Source organism: Heterocephalus glaber, unplaced genomic scaffold (genome assembly GCF_053883595.1).
Source record: "Heterocephalus glaber isolate CG9 unplaced genomic scaffold, H.glaber_assembly_v1.0 deba00001457, whole genome shotgun sequence".
NCBI classification, from domain to species: domain Eukaryota; kingdom Metazoa; phylum Chordata; class Mammalia; order Rodentia; family Bathyergidae; genus Heterocephalus; species Heterocephalus glaber.
In genome coordinates this window covers 42,385,957-42,404,339 of record NW_028258305.1, presented here as the reverse complement: position 1 = coordinate 42,404,339, position 18,383 = coordinate 42,385,957, and the positions used below count along the sequence as shown (strand labels likewise).

Genomic DNA, 18,383 nt, shown 5'->3' with positions numbered 1-18,383 from the left:
TATACACGAGTCAGTACAACCTGTGAGGAAGGCTTTCTGACAGCATCAAGAGCCACACAGAGCCTACAGTGACCGAGCATTTCCAAAGAGCTTTTCCTAAGGAGGTAACAGTTCAAGTATATATAGATGTAATTATACCTCTGAACCCAGGGCCTCATATGCAGTAAATATATAAAGATGTATTTAGAAGGATGCTTGTTGCGGGACTGCTTACAATAATGAAGAAACAGGAAATAACTTCACCGGAGGTTAAATTATGACATTCTCACTCAGGGAATCATCCTATGTGGCACTTACAAATGAATGCAGCTCTGTACTGGTTGACACGAAAAGTACTCATAATAGGGCTGGCGATGCAGCTCAGTAGCACTGTGCCTGACTTGAAAGCGCAAAGTCCTGAGTTTGAACCCCAGTACCAAGAAAAGTACTCAAAATAAATGACAAGGCAAATTACAAAACAGTATATGCATTTACTATCTTGTTTAAACAGACATACCATGATTTAAACATGCACAAGCACATAGAAAAAAAACCCTAAAAGGACATTCACCAAAATGTTAATTATAGGATCACTAGACTTAGTCTTCTTCAGATTATATGGTTTATAATCAAAACACAACTGTGTATGTTTTAGTCACCAAGTCTGTCCTATGAAGCTTGTGAAAATCTTGCTTGCTGTTCTCTGCCACAGAATCTCCCTTATGGAACATGCCCACTAGAAAGACGGGTTTACCTGTCTTGCTTTACTTTTTTTTTTTTGGCCAAATCCCATGCCTACAGACTGCATAACTTTTCAAGGAACGCGTAAGTTTCTTTTTCTTTAGCACTGGGGATTGAACTCAGGGCCTTGTGTATGCTAAGCATGCACTCTACCACTAACCCACATCCCTAGCCTCCTCCCCTTTTTTTGGTTTTTATGAGACAGGGTCTTGCTATGTAATTGAGCCTGGGCCTGAACTCACTATGTAGTCCTGCCTAACCTCCTCTGTGCTGGGACTACAGGTGTACACCACCATGCCCAGCCCTACCTTTTTATTTTTACTCTGACACAGGGTCTCACTAAGTTGCCCAGGCCGGTTTGAACTTGTGATCCTCCTGCCTCAGCCTTCTGAGTTGCTGGGATTACAGATGTAGCAACCCCACCTAGCTATAAAAACTTCCTCTTTAGAGTATATTTTATTGTGATGCCCACAGTCATTTTGTTTTGCCAGAGTTGCACGTGCCCACACAGAGCTCCCCTGTCTAGGACAAAGAGGCCAGCACTCTTGGGACCCATGGCACTCACCAGTAGCGATTCCATCAAAGAGAGATAGCACCCGGATGGGCTTCCTCTTCTCGGCTGGGACAGGCGGATAAACCTTTGGAGGGTCCTAAGCAGGGAGCACAGCCAGTCAGGCAATGTGCAGGGGCGTTGTCCAGATGCTGCCCTGGACTGGCCCTCCCTTCTTGGTCAGCACAACCCCACACAGGACTGGAGCACCCCTGCTCTCTGCGCAGGCCCCATGATGCCGAGACGCCCTCTCTCGGACTAAGTCTCGCCTCACGGAGGAGCGAGCACGGGAGGACGTGCCCTAAGGCCCAGCACTCACAAACTCCTGGTCGTGGTTATTGGCGAAGAACATCTGGAGCCGGGAGGGCCAGTCTTCCCGCCGGCGCAGCAGCCCGTAGGTGCCTCTGTGCCCGCACATGTAGCAGTTCCAAGGGTCTTCCTTTATGGCTGCCTGGGCGGCCCCGGGCCCCACCAAGAGATCCACGCACTCCACACAGAAGCACCTGGGAGGAGGCCCAGTGAGCGGAGACATCCCAGGCCGGTGCGCGAGGCCCACAGTGCAACCTGGAGCGGCGGTGCACAGCCCAGGGCACAGAGCAGGGCAGGTGCCAGGGGCCCGGGCCAGAGCCCTCACCTGCAGCAGTTGTTGTTCCCGCACATGAGCACCTCACGTCCCCCACAGCAGATGGTGCAGTAGGACTGGTAGCCATCGTCATCGTATTGGTATGCACACTCCAGGAAGCAGTTCTAGGCAAGGGCAGAGGGTCAGAGACCGCCAGGGCATGGCCCAGCACGCCAAAGAGAGGTGGCTCTGGAGCAGCCTGGTGGTACCCTGACACAGCCCTGGAGAAAGGCCTCGGCATCCAGGCTCAGGCCCAAACCCAGATCTGAGAAGGGAGCTGCCCTCCACCAAGTTTCCTCCTAGGGGTCCTGGGGCGCAGCGGCTCACCTATCAGTGAGCTGGTCCTGACCCTCCTCTTTGATCCCCACCCTCACACGTAGGCTGTGCAGTTATAAGCCCTGCCCCTTGCCCACAGCTGGGCCTACAAAGAGCTGGGGAGGATCTTCTAGGACACAAACAGCAAGCCAAAAGCTTGGGGCCTGGGGGCCACTCAGCCTGGACTCCTTCTAAAGTAAGCAGGAGGTCCAGCTGCACTCCTGCCAGGTATCCTCCTCTGAGCTGGGGCGGCGGGGGGGTGGTCCCCTTACCTTGCAGTTCTGGCACATTCCACCAATGAAGAGAGGGTGCTCCAGGGTGACGTTGAGGCTCCCACACGATATACAAATGTCTGCAAAGCAGCATGACTGCAGTGAGCATTACCAGAGCCCCACAGAAGTTCCGGAAAGGGGGCATCAGGGCGGCAGCCAAAGAGGCAGGCAGTAAGCCTGGGTGGGTACAACATGCCCCCAGCCTCAAAAGCCCATCTGTCTCTCAGATTAGCAATGCCACCATCCAGAAACAGGCAACCCAATGACAAGAGCCCACTTGTGAGAACAGGGCCCCGAGCTGGGCTCTGCAGGTATCCCTGGAACAGTCCCCACCCCCAAAGGCCAGGGCTTGGCACTGATGGGAAAGCAAAGCCGTGGCACTGGGAAGACAGATGGTGTGTGAAACAGGCTGACAGAGGGCCGTGCAAAAAGGTCCCACACGGAGCGCTGAGGGCCCCTGGGCCTATGGTATTCCAACTTTCCTAAGACCCTGTGCCAAGGACACACCATGCTTTTGCTACTCAGGGAGCCAGGTTCTCCTGCCTATGCTAGGAGCACCCTGGCTCTCAGGCGACAGACTCACCTTCGATGTTCCGGCACTTCTGCCGCACCTCGTACACCAGCCGCTCTGCAGCAGGAGGAACATGTGCATCAGGAGGCTGCCCAGGCCATGCCTACCCCCTGGGAGGTCCAATGTCACTCTCCAGAGCAGGCCACCTACCTCTTGTGCGTTCATCAATAATCTCCTTAACTTTGGGCTTCTCAGTTGTGCTCTTCCGTGGCTTTTTGGCTGGAGGAGGTGGTGCATAAGCAGCCGCCTCAGGCTCAACCCACATGTCTGTATAAACTTCCTTGTAGGGATTCTTCTCCTCTGCACCAGAAGGCAGGTGACCAGGTCAGTTGCAGGCAGACACAGAACCCCGGCTCCCCTTCTGTGCCACCTACAGTGGGGTACACTTAGTCCCCTACGGGCTCCTACCTCCCAATTCCTGGGTCCCAGGAAGCTACAGAACAGGTCATTCTGGAGGCCCAGAGCAGCACCACGCTGAGCCCATGGGGAGCCCTCTGTGGAACCTCAGCAGCCCTTCCCAAGCATGGCTTTCCCAGCCCCGGACAGTAGGGATTCCAGGAGACTTGGCTGGAATCTGCATTTACCTTCTGGTGGCTCCAGGCCCTTGGGGCCAGAGGGCTGGAACCCTCCGAGGGCCCATTCGATCATCTGCTTGTTCTGCACCTCCACGGCCTTAGCAGTGTCGCTCTCGTCATTGTCATGGCAGGCTGGGAACAGCTTCCCTGCACGGCTGCTGGCCACCTGGGGGCAACACGCAGGAGCAGGAGTCAGGGCAGGCTGGATCGAACGAGAGGCCCGACTGAGAACAGCCAAGGCAGGGAGGGGCAGGGAGTGAGAAGAGATCGTCAGGAGCCACGGCGCAGAAAGGGTGACGAAAGCTGGGAGGAAAGAACTCTCTCCCTGAAGACTCCGGCCTCCAGGCCTCCCAGCGGCCCAGGGCTTGGCCCTCTCCTCCGAGCTGCGGCAGGTAGGGGACGGCTCACCTGCAGCACTTCGTAGATGGCCTTCCGATACATGGGCTGCTTGTTGTAGGTAGCCTGGTGGAACGCACTGCAGAAGGAGCTCAGCGGCATCAGCTTCTCCACACACACCTGGGGGATGAGCAGTCTCCTTTGCTCCTCGCACTCTCACACCCCCTACCTCCCAACTGTCAGGGGTTGGGAACACTGGGAGTCCACCTGGGCTCTTACAGGACCAGAAGCACCAATACGGGCAGGGTGAGGGAGGGGCCCAGACCAAGAGCAGGAAGGGGGCGGCTCTCCGAGCTGGGGCTACAAGCTAACCATCCGGGGCTTTCTCCACTCCGCACACGCAGGAGCGTGAGCCGAGCCCACAGCTGCCACATCTACCACCCAAGTCCAGGTGCCCCAAGGACGCCCCTCCACACCTGCAGGCAAAGCCACAACTTACCACCGAAAACTTGCCGTCTCCGAACCACATGACCCAGCGGGTGCCTTCAGCTGCTCGGCTCCGGCCCGTCATCCACCAGGACACAATACGGCCTGGCCACCAGGAGAAGCCCCGCAGTTTCCCCCACACCAGCTCCCCAATGCCAAAGCCCCGGCCGTCCTGGAGCCCCAAGGAGCAGAAATCATTACATGATGGTCATGAGGCCCTGCCTCCCTGGGCCCCCCATGGGAACCCCAGCCCTGAGCCTCTGGGGGCAGACAGCCGAGAGAGCTCCACGTGAACGGAGGGGGACAGCAAAGTTGGGGAGATGAAGAGGCCCAGGGTCAGGTGGAGAGAGCGAGCGGCCAGGGGGAGGTGGAGAGCAGGACTGGAGGAGCTGGCAATGCAGGCCCCGGGAAGGGCCGGACAAGGCCGGTGAAGAAGCAAGCCTCTCACCTCATACTCTGGCTCATCATCAGCTGCTTTGGTGGCATTCTTGTCCCCAGCATCAGCCCCCACAGGCTCAGGGGTGGTGGCCACAGTGGGGGAGGCAGGGTCAGTGGGCTGCTGCACAGCGGGAGGGCTGGCCTCCTCCACCTTCTGTGACTCCCCAGAGCCCTGGTTTTCTTCCACAGCGTTCATTACTGCAATTACCTTGGCTTTCTTCTCAGCCTGAGGAGACAAGAAACAACCACCACCTTGACCCCTCTGGACACTGGCAGGGCTCAGGGGCTGTGCCCCACCCTGTGTGGTCTGGAGGTGGTGATGTGGGGAGGTAAAGGGGCCAGGGAGATCAGACTGGCCTGCCTTGGAAAAGGGAACAGCTGAGGGCGACAGGTGAACGAAGAACACCTGGCTCCACTTCAGCCACCTTTCCTGCCTCTCAGAGCACCCTCTTCCCCCGCCTGATCTTCTCAGCCTGCTGGAGACAGCAGGTGCCTGCCCTCCGATCTGAAAACGAGAATTCCATTCAAATATTAATCACGCACCATTGTCCAGCCATAGATATTGCCCCCCCATTCTTCTCAATCAAGAAAGGGAGGGCTCATCTTTTCCTTCACCATTTTCTTGGCCAGTCAATCCCTTCCTAGTTTCCAGTTCTGTGATGTCTGATTTAATATGCACAGCTCCCACATCTGCTCCAACATCACAGAAAGTTCCACAAGAGCCTGCCTGCTCCCGCCATTCCAGAGTGCTCAGGGTTCCAGCCAATGTGCTGTCACCTTCTGCATGCACCTTTCAGATCTGTACACAAAGGCCAGGCACTCTCTCTGCCATGGCACCAGGAAGTCAGTAATCCAAACCCCCGTTCTTCCACTTTCACCCATCACACTTGTCTTTGAGACTATGATCCATGTGCCCATTTCTCCTCAAAACCTGCTCCAGGATCCCTATAAAGGAGAATGAAACCCCTGATACTTAGTTCTGAGACTCATTCAACTTAACCCCCAACACTGAATCTAGGATGCATGGCCCTCAAATTTCAAGGCTCTGTTCCCATTTCCACCATGACAGATTCAGAAAAAAGCTTTTTGGTTTTAGGAATGGAACCCAGGGCCTCCACAGGCTAAGCAGACGCTCTATCCCTGAGATACATCCTCAGCTCCCCCAAATCCCATTCACTATGCCTTCTCATAGACAGCTTTCCATAAGAATTTTGAGCTACAAAGCAAATCCTCAGTATTAAAAAAAAAAAAAAAATCAGAAAGCAACTGGTAGTGTAAGAAAGAGCTCCAAACCAGAACATAGAACATCCATGGCCCTGGTTGGTTCAGCTGGGCCAAAAGAGGTGGCTGACTGGTCGTGTGCATTCTCTCTGGAGTTGCTCCAGCCTAAAAGGGCATTTGAATTGCGTATTTCTGGTCCTCCTTCCCAGCCCATTTCAGAACCTGACATACAAATCTCAAGGATTCCAAGGATTCTCCCAAACCCTGTGTGTCAATGATCCCAAGCCCAAGGGTTCCAGCTAACGTACTGATTGGTAGATAGTTTAATTCACTCAGTCTTCAAGACTTTCCCTCCTGGCACAAAACCGAATTTGTTTCCTGTGGCGATTATCCTAGCTCTTTCTCTGACTCAACAAATTCTAAAATCGGATAAAGTATCCTTTGCACCCCGCCTACCAACAGCTGGAAAAATAAGCTCAACCTCACAGAACTGCTCAACCTTCCCCCACCCCACCCTCACCTGGCCAGGCCTTTGGCCTTTCCTTACTCCCATCAATCAGCCATCATCCCCGCCCCCAAGTAGGTGCTCCAGGCTCCGCATCAGGGCTGGGGGCTCCCTTCTCCCGGAAGCCAGCTCCTCTCCTGGGATCATTAGCAGCACCAGTTACATGCGCAGATAAATCCCTGCCTAGCTGTCTGCTTACTTCCACCATGCCTGCTTCCAACTCCAGGCAGGGGTAAACGACTCAGATGAGGCCGCTGCCGTGGATGCCCCAAAGACCCTGCATGCAGGCCTGACAAGGCGTGCAGGAGACACAGGGCAGGAGGGCACGCCTGCTACCACTTCCACAGCAAGCAGCAGCCGGTGGGCGCGGGCTGCTCACCAGCCCCCAGGTCTAGAAAGGAGTCGTGCCTGCTACCACCTTCATTACTCCCCCACAGGCCCTTTGTCTCTCTCTTCACCCCCTCCTCGGCAGTTCCTGAAATTCTTCTTCTCCCACAACTTCCCCCTGCTTGTCAGATGCCGCTGCTGATAGCTGCTCCGCATCCCCACCCTGCTTGGCGCGGAACGCGCGCCCAGCATGGTCTGGGCTGGCAGAGGATGGGGCCCCCACCTGGACGGGGCCGCAAGAGGGGGTGAGCGGCAGGGGGCAGCCCGTGGGGGAGGTGCCCTTCCCCTGCACCATTCCTACCCTTCTTCCCAGGCGAACAATAGGCCAGGGAAGGGTTAAACTCGGGACTCCCGTAGTTGGGCTGAAGGTTCCTCTCCCCTAGAGGGGATGAGAGACGGGGCAGGGTCCACCTGGGCCTTCATACTCTGCCCACTACCGCCAGCTCAAGGGAGCCACTTGGCAGGGAAAGCCACTGCTCACTCCACTGAGACAGCCTCCCCATCCAGTTCCACCTCCTCGGGCAGCGGCCCGCCTCCCGTCCCCCTGCAACTCCCACCCCAAAGGTCAGAGGTCAGAGCGCCACCGCCCCGAGCCCACGCGGCCTTGGGCTGCCGGGGTGTCACAGGGCATCGAGCTGCTCCCGCGGCCCTGTCGGGGCCACACTGCTCCCTCGCACCCCTAACACTTCTTTCTGGCTGCTTGCCCAGTGGCTCCCAGGAACTCGCAAGAGAGAAAGCTGTCCCTCTCAAGAGGCGCGGGCAGGCAGGGCCCTGAGGGCAGCACGGTCTCCCAGCCAGGCGCGCAGGTCAACGGGGAACTAACTGCCAAGCGCCCATCTGCCAGCAGCTCGGCCCACACTGCTTCAAACCCGACTCCGGGTCGCCAGCTGCCCTCAGCAGGCCGCCTGCTCCCCAGCCTGCAGTTACCACTGCCGGGACTGCTCTTCCTGTCCCCGGAGGGCGCCGGGTGCCACTGGAGCTCGGTGAGGAGTGGGGCCTGGGCTCCTGAGCAGCAGTGGGTAGGATGGCACTAAATCAGCATCTTCAGAACTCAGGCGGGCCGGGGCGGCTGCAGCTGCTGCGGGCCGGGGAGGCATACTTGACTCTTTTCAAACACTGAGGGCTGCCGGGATCCTCCCACCGGCCCGGCCGCCTCCCCGCCCCCAGTCTCCCCAGGGCTCCGTCCAGGAACCTACCCATAAGGCCAGGTGCAGCCCCTCTGCGGTCCGGCTCAGGTGTGAGCCCCGGCCCTGAAGCTCTGTAAGTAGCTGCCCGGCTGGGGGAGGGGAAGGGGGCGATGGGGCTGGGGGCGGAGGGGGCCAGAGAGGGGGAGGGGGCGGTGGGGGGGAGGGAACAGTTCTTTGTCTAGAACTCCAGGTCACGTGGGCCCCGCTGGAGGGCCTGGTTGGCTGCGCACGGGCCGGGGGAGGGGGCCGGCCTCCGACGCTGGCGGCGGGCCAGCCCCTCTCCGGGTCCGAGGGGCGCGGAGGCCCGGGGGTGAGGCCGGCCTGCGCCCGTTCCCAGCGCCCCGCCCCGGCCGGCTCGCCCTGCCCCCTCTCCGCGACTCCGGAGGCGATTAGCGCGGGCCCCGAGCGAGGCGGGGAGCCCGCGGGCGTCGGGGAGGAGGGCGCCGGGCCGGGGTGCGGCTGCGGGCCCCGGGGACCCCAGCGTCCCCGGGGGGCGGGAGCGGAGCCTTCCGGAGAGTCTGGGAGAGTCAGGAGAAAGTTGGAGAAAGTGAGTTCCGCAGAAGCACGACCAAAGCAAGGAAGAGAGAAACCTTACAGATAAGAGGCGCGGGCCAGGAGTTTAGGGAAACGCAGAGCGTATAGGCGGAGGCGGACAGAAGGCGCCCGACGGAAACCGCCAGCTCCCAAACGAGGGCCGATCTGGCCCAGGTGGACAGGGAGCTGGGCCTCGCCAAGGCCGACTGAGACGCTGCGGAGCCCTCTCTGGCCACGTCGGGGCCGGGGGCCGGTCACGCTGGCTCCTGTGGAGCACAGGATCTCACGTTCAGGGTGCAAGGCTGGGGATGAGGACGCTTCTTCACGGGGACAGCAGTGCCTTCGTGCCCAGCGCGGTCCGGGCGGCTCAGGACGACTTTACGGCTCCTGAGGCCTCCAGAAGCAGGCTCGGTCCCCGCGGCGGACAGTCCCCTTCCACCGCTGTCCCTTAGGTGGGTGGAGGCATCAGACACCGAACACATTCTGGGCCCTGCCCTCAGGGAGTAGACAGACTCCACTGGATTTGGAGAGATATGAAGACCTCGGAAAGCCGGCATGGTGTCCCACGCCTGTAATCCCAGCACTCTCGGAGGCTGAGGCAGGAGAATCACAAGTTCCAGCCTGGCCTGGGCAACTCAGCCACTTGGGGAGACCCTATCCCAAAATAAAATAATAAATAAAAAGATAAGGGCAGGGATGTAGCAAAGGCCCTGGGTTCAATCCCCAGTACCGACAAAAACAACAAAACTGAAGCCACCACTGTAGCACAAATACCATGAAGATGGCAGTGGTGTGAGTGATAAATGAGGTTAAAGAGGTCAGATGATGAATGGGATTTGGAAGGAGTTCAGTTAGGTAAGATACTAGGAGAGAGGAGGAGGAATCCCTCACCTCCACCTTTGCACCATTTGACTGAAACTAAAGAGCACAGAGAAAAGACTGGACGAGGGGAAGGGGTCAGAGTGCCAAGGGATATATTCTCTAGCAGTGAAGAACAAGGGCGGGGCTCTTCTGACAAGATGAATGGGTATTTTAGAGAGAATGGCCGGCTCGAGTAAGCCTGATGAATTAGAAAGGACAGCGGGAACTGAAGGTGAATGCTCTCAGCAGGAGAAGGCTGTTTGGCCCTCTTGTCAGAAGATCTGGACTTGAGTTCTGAGTCCACCACCATGACCTTGACACAGCCTCTTAACCCCAAGAAATCTGTTCTCTTCTGCAAATCAGCGATGACATCAGCTCCCTGCAGACCAGCGCCCTGGGGACAACCAGAGAACCAACTCCACAGGCAGCTGGGACATCAGAGCAGGAGAGCCCCTGAGAGGAGAGGAATCCAAATCCGGTGGCCTTCTCCGGAGAGAACTGGCAGACAAGACATAAACGTCCCTGCCAACCCTGGATGCACACACAAGAAGGAGCCATCCTGAAAAAACACAGGCTGGCTTCCGCCCCAACTCATCTTGCAGATCAGTCAAGGTAACTGCTTGGGGTAGCTTTTCAGGAGACCCCTGAGCTGGGCAGAGCAGCTCTGAACGTGGGGCTGGAGTGTAGATGCAAGGCAGGGAATGTGGCTAGCATTTGCAAAGTCCTGGATTCCATCTCTGGGGCTGGGGCGGGGGACAGGGAACCCTGAATTTGCACCTTGGCTGCCGCAGAGCGGTAAGAAGCGTCAATGGCTTGCTTAGCTCTTGCCCCACCGCGCCGTCTCCCCAGCACCCAGGCCCTGTCACAGGCTAGCTTGCACCACACCCCAGGCCGCCTCTCCAGAGGAAGTTTCTCAGGCCAGAGTGTGGTGGCACACACCTGTAACCCCACACTCAGGAGGCTGAGGCAGGAGGACTGCTGTGAGTATGAGGGCAGCCTGGACTACACAGACCCTATCTCAAAAAAAGCCCCAAAAATGTAAGGGTAGGAGTGTGGTGGGCCAGGGCTGTAGCTCAATCCCCAGTACTGAAAAAAGAAGTATTACTATTATTTGTTTTCTTCTCTGCACAACTTCCTGACTTAAGCAGAAGAAAGTCCAGACTCAAAGGTGTCATCTAACCAACCTAGGGCATCTTGCCTGTCCCATGGCCAGGCAGACAGGAAACACTACCCTTTCACAGATTATGAGGCATGTAACCAGTGATGTGTCTTTTTCTGGTCAGTGGACACAGACCCCAAAGCAGAAGAGGTTCCAAGATCTAGGATAAATAAGTGACTTTAGTAAAAATGCAGGGCAGATAAAACGGTAAACTTCAACAACCCTCAGGTTACAGATGGGTTTGGCCTTGCTAAGTAACCTCCCCTGGGTAGTTCCTGGGGTAGGTTTTTTGACTGGGATAAAGATAGTCAACTTAAAAACTGAAGCCCTGTGTAAAACAAGCTCTGTTCTTGGAGTTGCTTTCAGAGGATGCTAAAAGGAGGAACTCCTGGATGAAAAGAAGATGGGAATGTCAAGAGCCTACAAGAGGTGCTGGAGAGAAGGGGCCAGCGTGGCCCAACAGAGGGTAACCTCACAGGCAGGGTGCATTTCTGTCTGGCAGGCAGCCGGCAGTAACTCAACAGGCCATCAACGCTGATCAAGACGCCTCTGGGGTCACCTGACCCAGCCCCAACCCCATACTCCTCAAGCACATGTCTAATTCTGATTACATTCTCCAGTTACTCTCCAACCAGTGAGTTGCCAGAAAACAACACAGCAAGTGTTGTGATCGACCCTTCTAAAAAGGACTCGTCCTGTTAGAAGTTGGTCGCTTCACCCTCTGGTGTACTTCACCCTTCTTAACTACGAGCGTAATCACAAGTGTGCAGACTTGGCTTTCCAGTCCTACAGAACTGAGGTGAGACCCTAGGCCCCAGACCCCACCAAAAAGCGGTAACACCTAAAGGTCTGGGGGCAACAGTCATGCCTGCTTGACTAGTTTTAACTACAAGTTCAGCACTCTAGCGTGTCTTCTCATATAATGCCATCCTGGCAGGGTGAGTGCTGCCACCCATTACCACCCAAGTCCCCTCACTCAAAGGCAGAGAAGCCACAGCCCTGTGAAGCCACCTGCAAATCAAGGCATCTGCTGCACACATCACCGGCCTCCCACCAGGGAGATCAGTCCAGACAAAAGGCCACACAGTCAGTGGGGGTGTCTACTCTGAGCCTGTCCTCCTTCCGCCTACAGCTCAGAAGCCTCAGTGCCAACTGAGTATCTGTGTTTCATCCAGGGCTCCCACAAACCTGGAAGCCTCGGGGATACATGCACAGCCCGTGCTCAGCAACCCACCTGCTGTTCCTCATGCCGTTCCCTCAACTTCCACCAGCCCCCATCCTACCCGTCCTGCTACATCAGTTCACCAATTACTTCCCCCAAGAACTGCTAGGCTGCATGTGGCTATTTTTCTTCTTTTTTTTTTTTTTTAGGTACCAGGGATTGAACTCAGGACCTTGCACTTGCAAGGCAGGCGCAGTGCCACTGAGCTAAATCCTCAACCCTGCATGTGGCTATTTAAATTAATTAAAATTTGGGCCGGGGATTTAGCTCAGTGGTTCCGCCGCCTGCCTCGCAAGTGCAAGGACCCGAGTTCGATCCCCTGGTACCATAAAAATAAATAAATAAATAAATTAATTAATTAAAATTTGCCGGGCATGGTGGTGCACACCTGTAATCCCGGCACTCGGGAGGCTGAGGCAGGAGGATCGATGTGAGTTCAAGGCCAGCCTGAACGAATAGCGAGATCTTTTCTCAAAACACTAAAATAAAAATTAGAGTCCAGTTCAGTTGTATTAGCCATATTCCAAGTATCTGAAAGCCACATGTGGCTGGGGCTGCACATCACAGATTATAGGCCAGTTCCATCATTACAGAATGTCGTTTGGACAGGGCTGCTCTGGTCCCTCTCACCCTTACTCCCCTCATGCTATCTCTTACCTTGCACCCTGTCTCTTCCCTCCCTCCCTCAGTCTTCTTCTAGACCTGCGAGTCTTCTTTACCTGTGGGAAGGGGATCGTGTATTCATCATCTCCACGAGATTAAAAATTCCTGGAGGGCCAGGACTGGCCTTACTTAGCCTCACATATGGAAGCTTGGACCGAGCACTTTGCACATAATGGAGGATGAAAGCAGTATTTGCTGAACTGAATGGTCTCAAAAACCCCATCCCAAATCTACCACCCAAGCTCCAGGCCGGGCATGGATACTTTCTACAGCAGACATTCTAATGGTTGTCAAGAGACCTGGGTCCAGGTCTCCTCAAAGCAGCCAGGGATCTTCATTTTCCTATTCCTCTGCCATCCAAATGAAGGTAAGCAAATGACCAGGACTGGGCTGCTGGCAGCAAAGCTAAAAATAGCCCTGGAGCCAACAGCATGGAGTTTGCAGGACTTGTTGCTAAGGAGACAGCCAGAGAGAGAGCAACTGAGCAGGGGAAGGTGTCAGACGTACACCGGAGCGCAGAGGCCAAGCTGGAGACTCTTAAGTGGACAGGGGTCCAAGACTCCCACCGAGATGTGTGCTACCTTCTGGCAGCTCCTCACTGATGTTCTAAGTGGGGCAAATGTTCCCCTGTCCCTCAACCTCATCTCCATGGAAACCATCATGACTAGGGTAAAGTACCAGCCCCTGGAAGGGAGCCTCTGCCTGGAGCTGGTTGTTATGGTAACATCCCCCTTTCCAGTCATTCTCTCACTCCTGGCTCCTCCTGAGGGAAGGGGGGCCAGGGCTTGTCTTAGCCAGCATGACCAGAAAACACCCACTTCCTGACAAGACTAACCTGCTGGGCTCCAGCAGCTCCTGGAAGCCCAGAAAGGCCAATCGATCCTCAGCACCAGGTAGATTGTTTTCTTTCCATGGGGCTCTACAAGCCCTTGTGTCAGGAGAACCTCAAACTTCCCAAGATTTGAATGCATCAAGACCACCCAAAGAGCATTTAAAAACTACAGATTCCTGGGCCCTACCTACATGGATCAGCAGACTCAGGGTTGGGGTCTAGGATTCCCTAGGTAACTCCGATGCCAGCCAGGTGTGGGCACCCTGGGTGGTTGTTACAGATGAGGCAAGTGAGGCCTAGAGGACTGCTATCCCAAAGGGTTAGAGCCACTAGCGGCAGAGGAAGTGGTCTGGAGAGGAGGAGGGGTGAAGAGGAGGACATCCGGAGGTGCGCTTCCTCACGTCAGTACACATGTGCCAGGCCAACTGCCCCACCTCCTGGGCCTGTCCCTCCTGTTCTCCTTTCAAGTCAGTACATGCTGTTGTCTGATACTGGGTCATGACTTAAAACCGAAGCACTGGACAAGCTGTCCCCTATGGCAGAAAGAGGAAGCCAGGGGGCTGGGGAGTCTGGTTCCCAGCATGCAACGAGGCAGCCCAGGCAGATGAATTGGGCTGAAAGAGGAATCCATCCTCTGCCCAAAGTGGAGCAAAAGGGTCACCATGGCAACCGCAGTGTGTGGTCTAGTCAGGCTCTGTGCCACCAGCCCAAACCTGGGCCCTGCAACACGTGGCCGCTGCCTCCCTAGGCTGGGGCGAGGGGAAGCATTTGGGGGACTGCCCTGGTGTGGAGGCGCCCCACCCCCACTGGCCAGGTTAGTTTCCTGGAGCCTACCTGTAAGCCTGCCCACAACACACCCACCCCCAGGCCCCCAGGATGTAAGTCCTGAGCAGCTGCCATGGCCGGGCCAGCTGGGAGAGGACTTCGGGGAGCAAGAGAAGGTGGAAGAGATGGGTGTCTGTGCCTCGGTTACTCACAGCCGAACTGTGTACCCAAGACCCACCACACATAAACCACAGCCCTCATTCAAGACAGCATGCAATTAGATGGTAAATTATGTGGTAGCGATGCTTCCTACAAGTGCTGAGGGAAATCAGAGGCGGCTCGGATCAGTAAGACAGGAAGATTCAAAGGGAGGTGAACAAGGGTGTACCAGGAGTGGGCTCGACCTCCAGGCAGGAAGGGCCGGATGTGGAGGTCACTTATCACTGCATTAGCTCCCCACAGATGAAGGGAAGAGATGAGAAGCGTTGGGAAGGCCACAGGCACATCTGCTAGGGAGGGCCAGTGGCATGGCCTCTGCACACACGCTGGAGAGGAACCTGCTAGAAGGCCAGTCCTTCCTGCTTCACGGACTCACTGCCGCCACCTCATGGGCCCCCTCACTCCCGGCAGCCCTCTCCCGGTCAGCCCTGCTGCCCTAATAGTAGGGCATGTACACTTGGCAGCCTTGGTCCACGGCAGGCTCCAGCGACCCCCTTTCCACTCGCCCCGCTGCCTTCCCTCTCCTGAGCTCTAGAACTGCTCGAAAATCGTTCCCCATCCCTTTCTTCCACCGACCCCTAACTGCTGAGGCTGCACCTGCAGGTGAGTCTGGGGGGCTGGGGAGGGAGCAGAGATGATACCACAGGGGTGGCTGCTCTGACCCTAGGACTCAGCCCACACCAGGCAGATCATGGGTCCTGACCTGCGGGGTGTTACAGTGATGGCTTCTCTGGAGCTCAGTTGCCTAATCAGCCTAATGGACTACAAATATCTGCTCAATATTACAGATAAGATCAAAGGAAGTCAGGAGAGGGTAACACTTGAGAGGCAGGAGGAACCTTATGACAAGTGTGCTTTAGGATGTTGAAACTGTTTTAGAAAGCAGGCCCTGGAAGGCGGCGTCAGGTCTACACCAAGGGAAGGTGTGGGCCAGGAGAAAGCAGCCCCTCCCCCACCCTCCAGGCCGGCGGCAGGGACCGCCATTCAGATTCAGGCATGCAGGCCCTCTCAAGTTTCAGGGCCCCCGAAGAGAAGACGGGAGGAGCTCGGCAAACCAGTGTGGCTATTGCTGAAAACACCAGGAACGCCTTCCATCTCCATCCGAAAAGGAAAAATTTGAATTCCTGCACTGAGTCCTTTCCGGTCTCCCGCCCCCAGGCTCGGAAACTGTTCTCCGCACCTGCCCACCTCACAGCCTGGCCTTCTTCCTCAGCGCCCCTCGGAATCACCGAGACCCTTAGCAAGGACCTGCGTAGGTGGCACGTCATGCCCGGTGTGGTTCATCTGCCCAGTGATGTTTATACAAAACAACACTCCTGGGTGACCGCGATGTGCAGTGAGGGCCCCGACCCAGGCGATGTGCCACTTGGGGGAATCTCCTGGACCAGGTCTGGCCCACTTCTCATCATGGGAAGCTTGGTGGCTCCTAAGCTTCAGTGAACCCTGGGGCGGGACGGGGGCTGCCCCAGGTCCTGGCTCAGGACCCTCTGGATGCACTGCACGGGTGTTTTTGAGGGGGCCATGGGCAAACCCACCCTTCAGGAAACACGGAACCTTCAATCTTCATTTTCAGATTTTTTTGTTTCTTGGTTTATTGAGACAAGGACTATGTAGTTCAGGCTGGCCATGAACTCCCAGTGATCCTTCTGCCTCAGCCTCCAGAGTGCTGGGACTACAGGTGTGTGCCACCACGCCCAGCTCAAAATGGAAGTATCTTTACTGCCCACTGCTCACTGATAAAGAGGATGAGGGGAGCCTAATGGCGTGGGGAAGTGGTGTCACTGAAGAACAGTGAGGCCGTAGCATGCGCCTGGCGCTGGAGGAGCTTGACCTGGGAGGGAGGGTGAGGGGCGGAAGTCAGGGAGCCGCAGGTGGTGACAAGAGGCTCGGCCTTCAGCTGGTCCAGGAAGTCGTTCCGGATGCTGACCAGTGGCCACCTACTCCCAGAAGCCCATGCTCATGTCCCTCCCCGTTCTGGTCCTGCTTTCTGGGCCTTTTGGGCCCTACCCTCCCTGCTTAGCTTGGAAGGGGTTCGAGTCTGAGTCAGATACTCTCCCCAGGGACACCCAGTGTCCAGGCTGAGTTCTCAAGAGCAGCCTGTCCAAAACCTAACACAAGACCGGGGATGTAGCTCAGTGGCACCAAGCCTGCCTGGCAAATGCAAGGTCCTGAGTTCAATTCCTGGTACAAAACAAAACAAAAAAAGCACCCAACTTGGTGTCCCCTCCACCTAAGAGAAAATCTTCATGACCCTGGGCTAGGCAGGGAATTCTTACAGGTGCACATGTACCGTTCCCCACCGAAAGAAAAACTGGCTAAGTAGGACTTTACTAAAAAGCTTCTGTTCATCAAAACACACTTAAAATGAGCCAGGCCTAGTGGTGCACACCTGTAATCCCAACATTTGAGAGGCTGAGGCAGGAGGATCTCTGCTAATTTGAGGCCAGCCTGGACTACAAGTGGAGACCCTGTCTCCAAGCTCCACATCTCAAACCTGCTGTTCCTCCAGGAGTCCCCACCTCAGGCCCCAAATCCCAGGCAAGTTTCTCCCTTCCCTCCAACGGGAACAAGTTCTAATGGTTCTTTGAAGTTATTTCCCATACCTGACCCTCAGTCAAGGCCAAACATGCTGCCCTCCTCACTGGCCCTGCTCCTACGCTGCCCTCTGTGAGCCTATAATGCTGCCAGGGTTAGTGCCCTAGTGTACACATCCGCTCCCTGCTGCAGATGGAAGCCTGAACCTCTCATCATGGCGGGAAGCCCCTCGATGATCTGCCCACCTCACATGTGCTGTACCCGGTGGTCACCAGGTCCCCTCCTGTTCCCCAGTCAGGCCAGAAGCTTCAGGCCACCTCTCTCCCTCACTTTGCTCTTCCTGAACTGCCTTCCTCCTCATGCCTACTGCCCCTCTTCAGGGTGCCTCCTCCACGAAGCTTCCCCAGGCCCACAGGAAGCCGCGCCCTCCTCTGTGCCTGTGTTCTGTCTGGGTGCCAGGTGCCCCCTGTGCTGGGCAGTGTGCCTCAGCCTGGGACCGTGTCCTGGGCGTCACCCTCCGGGTGTATTTAGTTAATACCAAGGCAAGGGCCATTAGCTCCCTCAGTTCATGTCTGGGCTCCTTTTAGAGTCACAGAATCCAGCAGTCCGGGCCCGGCCTGGTCATCCCTAGTGGTCCCGGACCAGTGGGCCCAACTGCAAGAGAACACTGGCCATTTGTCTCCATTGTGAGCCCCACAGAAAGTGCCACAGGGATCTTCCAATGCTGACCCGATGCGAGAGAAATCTCCCTGAGAGATGCAAGGTTCCAAATCCCACAGGAATTCTGTGACCCCTGCCAACACCCCAGGATTTCTCCACACCCTCCTTCCACCGCCGAGGCAGGCAAACTCTCCATTTCAGACATGGCCACACAGTGTCTGCTGGGGCACAGCCTTCCCAGGGGGTGCCAAGTGGGCTTGGGAGGGGACCCCACAGCCTCTTGGCTCTTTTTCATTTGTTAATTTTGGGATCTTACTAAGTCGCTAAATTGCCCAGACTGGGTTGGAACTTATGACTCTCCTTCCTCGGCCTCCCAAAGTGCCAGCTATCACAGGTTTGTGTACCACTACATGCAGGCTCACTTTTTTTTGGGTTCTAGGGTTGAACCCAGGGCCTCACACATGCTGGGCAAGCACTCTACTTCTGAGCTATACCCCCATCCCTTTTAAAATTTTATTTCTGAGGCAGCATCTCATTAAATTCCCCAGGCTGGCCTTCAGCTTCTGTTCCTGTGTCCTGAGCAGCTGTGACTATGTGCATGCGCCACCTTGCCAGCCTCTACTCACTCTCTAGTTATACCAGGTCACAGCATGATTCATTCATTTACCTGCCCACCCCTTCAGGGGGCAGTGGGCTCCCAGCCTTCATATTCATTTCATTAGTGTCTAGACAGGTTTAGAACGTGGCA

The 18,383-nt window shown here is 56.1% G+C and overlaps 1 protein-coding gene and 1 long non-coding RNA gene across 9 annotated transcripts in view; one reads left to right on the top strand and one right to left on the bottom strand.

Annotated features, from left to right (window-relative positions):
* Dnmt3a (DNA methyltransferase 3 alpha) overlaps positions 1–18,383 on the bottom strand; it is a 100,267-nt gene that overhangs the window by 13,404 nt on the left and 68,480 nt on the right. For 5 of the 7 annotated variants that reach the window (XM_004839114.4, XM_004839113.4, XM_004839112.4 and 2 more), the window contains 10 exons: positions 4,896–5,111; positions 4,461–4,619; positions 4,034–4,141; positions 3,635–3,791; positions 3,201–3,350; positions 3,063–3,107; positions 2,480–2,559; positions 1,905–2,017; positions 1,590–1,773; positions 1,286–1,370 (listed from right to left, as the gene is read on the bottom strand). In XM_004839114.4, the coding sequence (XP_004839171.1) occupies positions 1,286–1,370; positions 1,590–1,773; positions 1,905–2,017; positions 2,480–2,559; positions 3,063–3,107; positions 3,201–3,350; positions 3,635–3,791; positions 4,034–4,141; positions 4,461–4,619; positions 4,896–5,111 (1,297 nt within the window). Of the gene's footprint in view, positions 1–1,285; positions 1,371–1,589; positions 1,774–1,904; positions 2,018–2,479; positions 2,560–3,062; positions 3,108–3,200; positions 3,351–3,634; positions 3,792–4,033; positions 4,142–4,460; positions 4,620–4,895; positions 5,112–7,925; positions 8,079–8,194; positions 8,369–18,383 lie in introns of those variants that run through there. The other 2 variants (XM_004839117.4, XM_021253569.2) reach the window with 2 other exon arrangements.
* Positions 8,635–13,510, top strand: LOC106008908 (uncharacterized). 2 transcript variants are annotated; one of them, XR_015453035.1, is made up of 2 exons: positions 8,635–10,192; positions 11,106–13,510. It is a non-coding gene; the product is annotated as an uncharacterized LOC106008908 (long non-coding RNA). The 2 variants fall into 2 exon arrangements; XR_015453034.1 differs by having other exon boundaries at positions 11,096–13,510.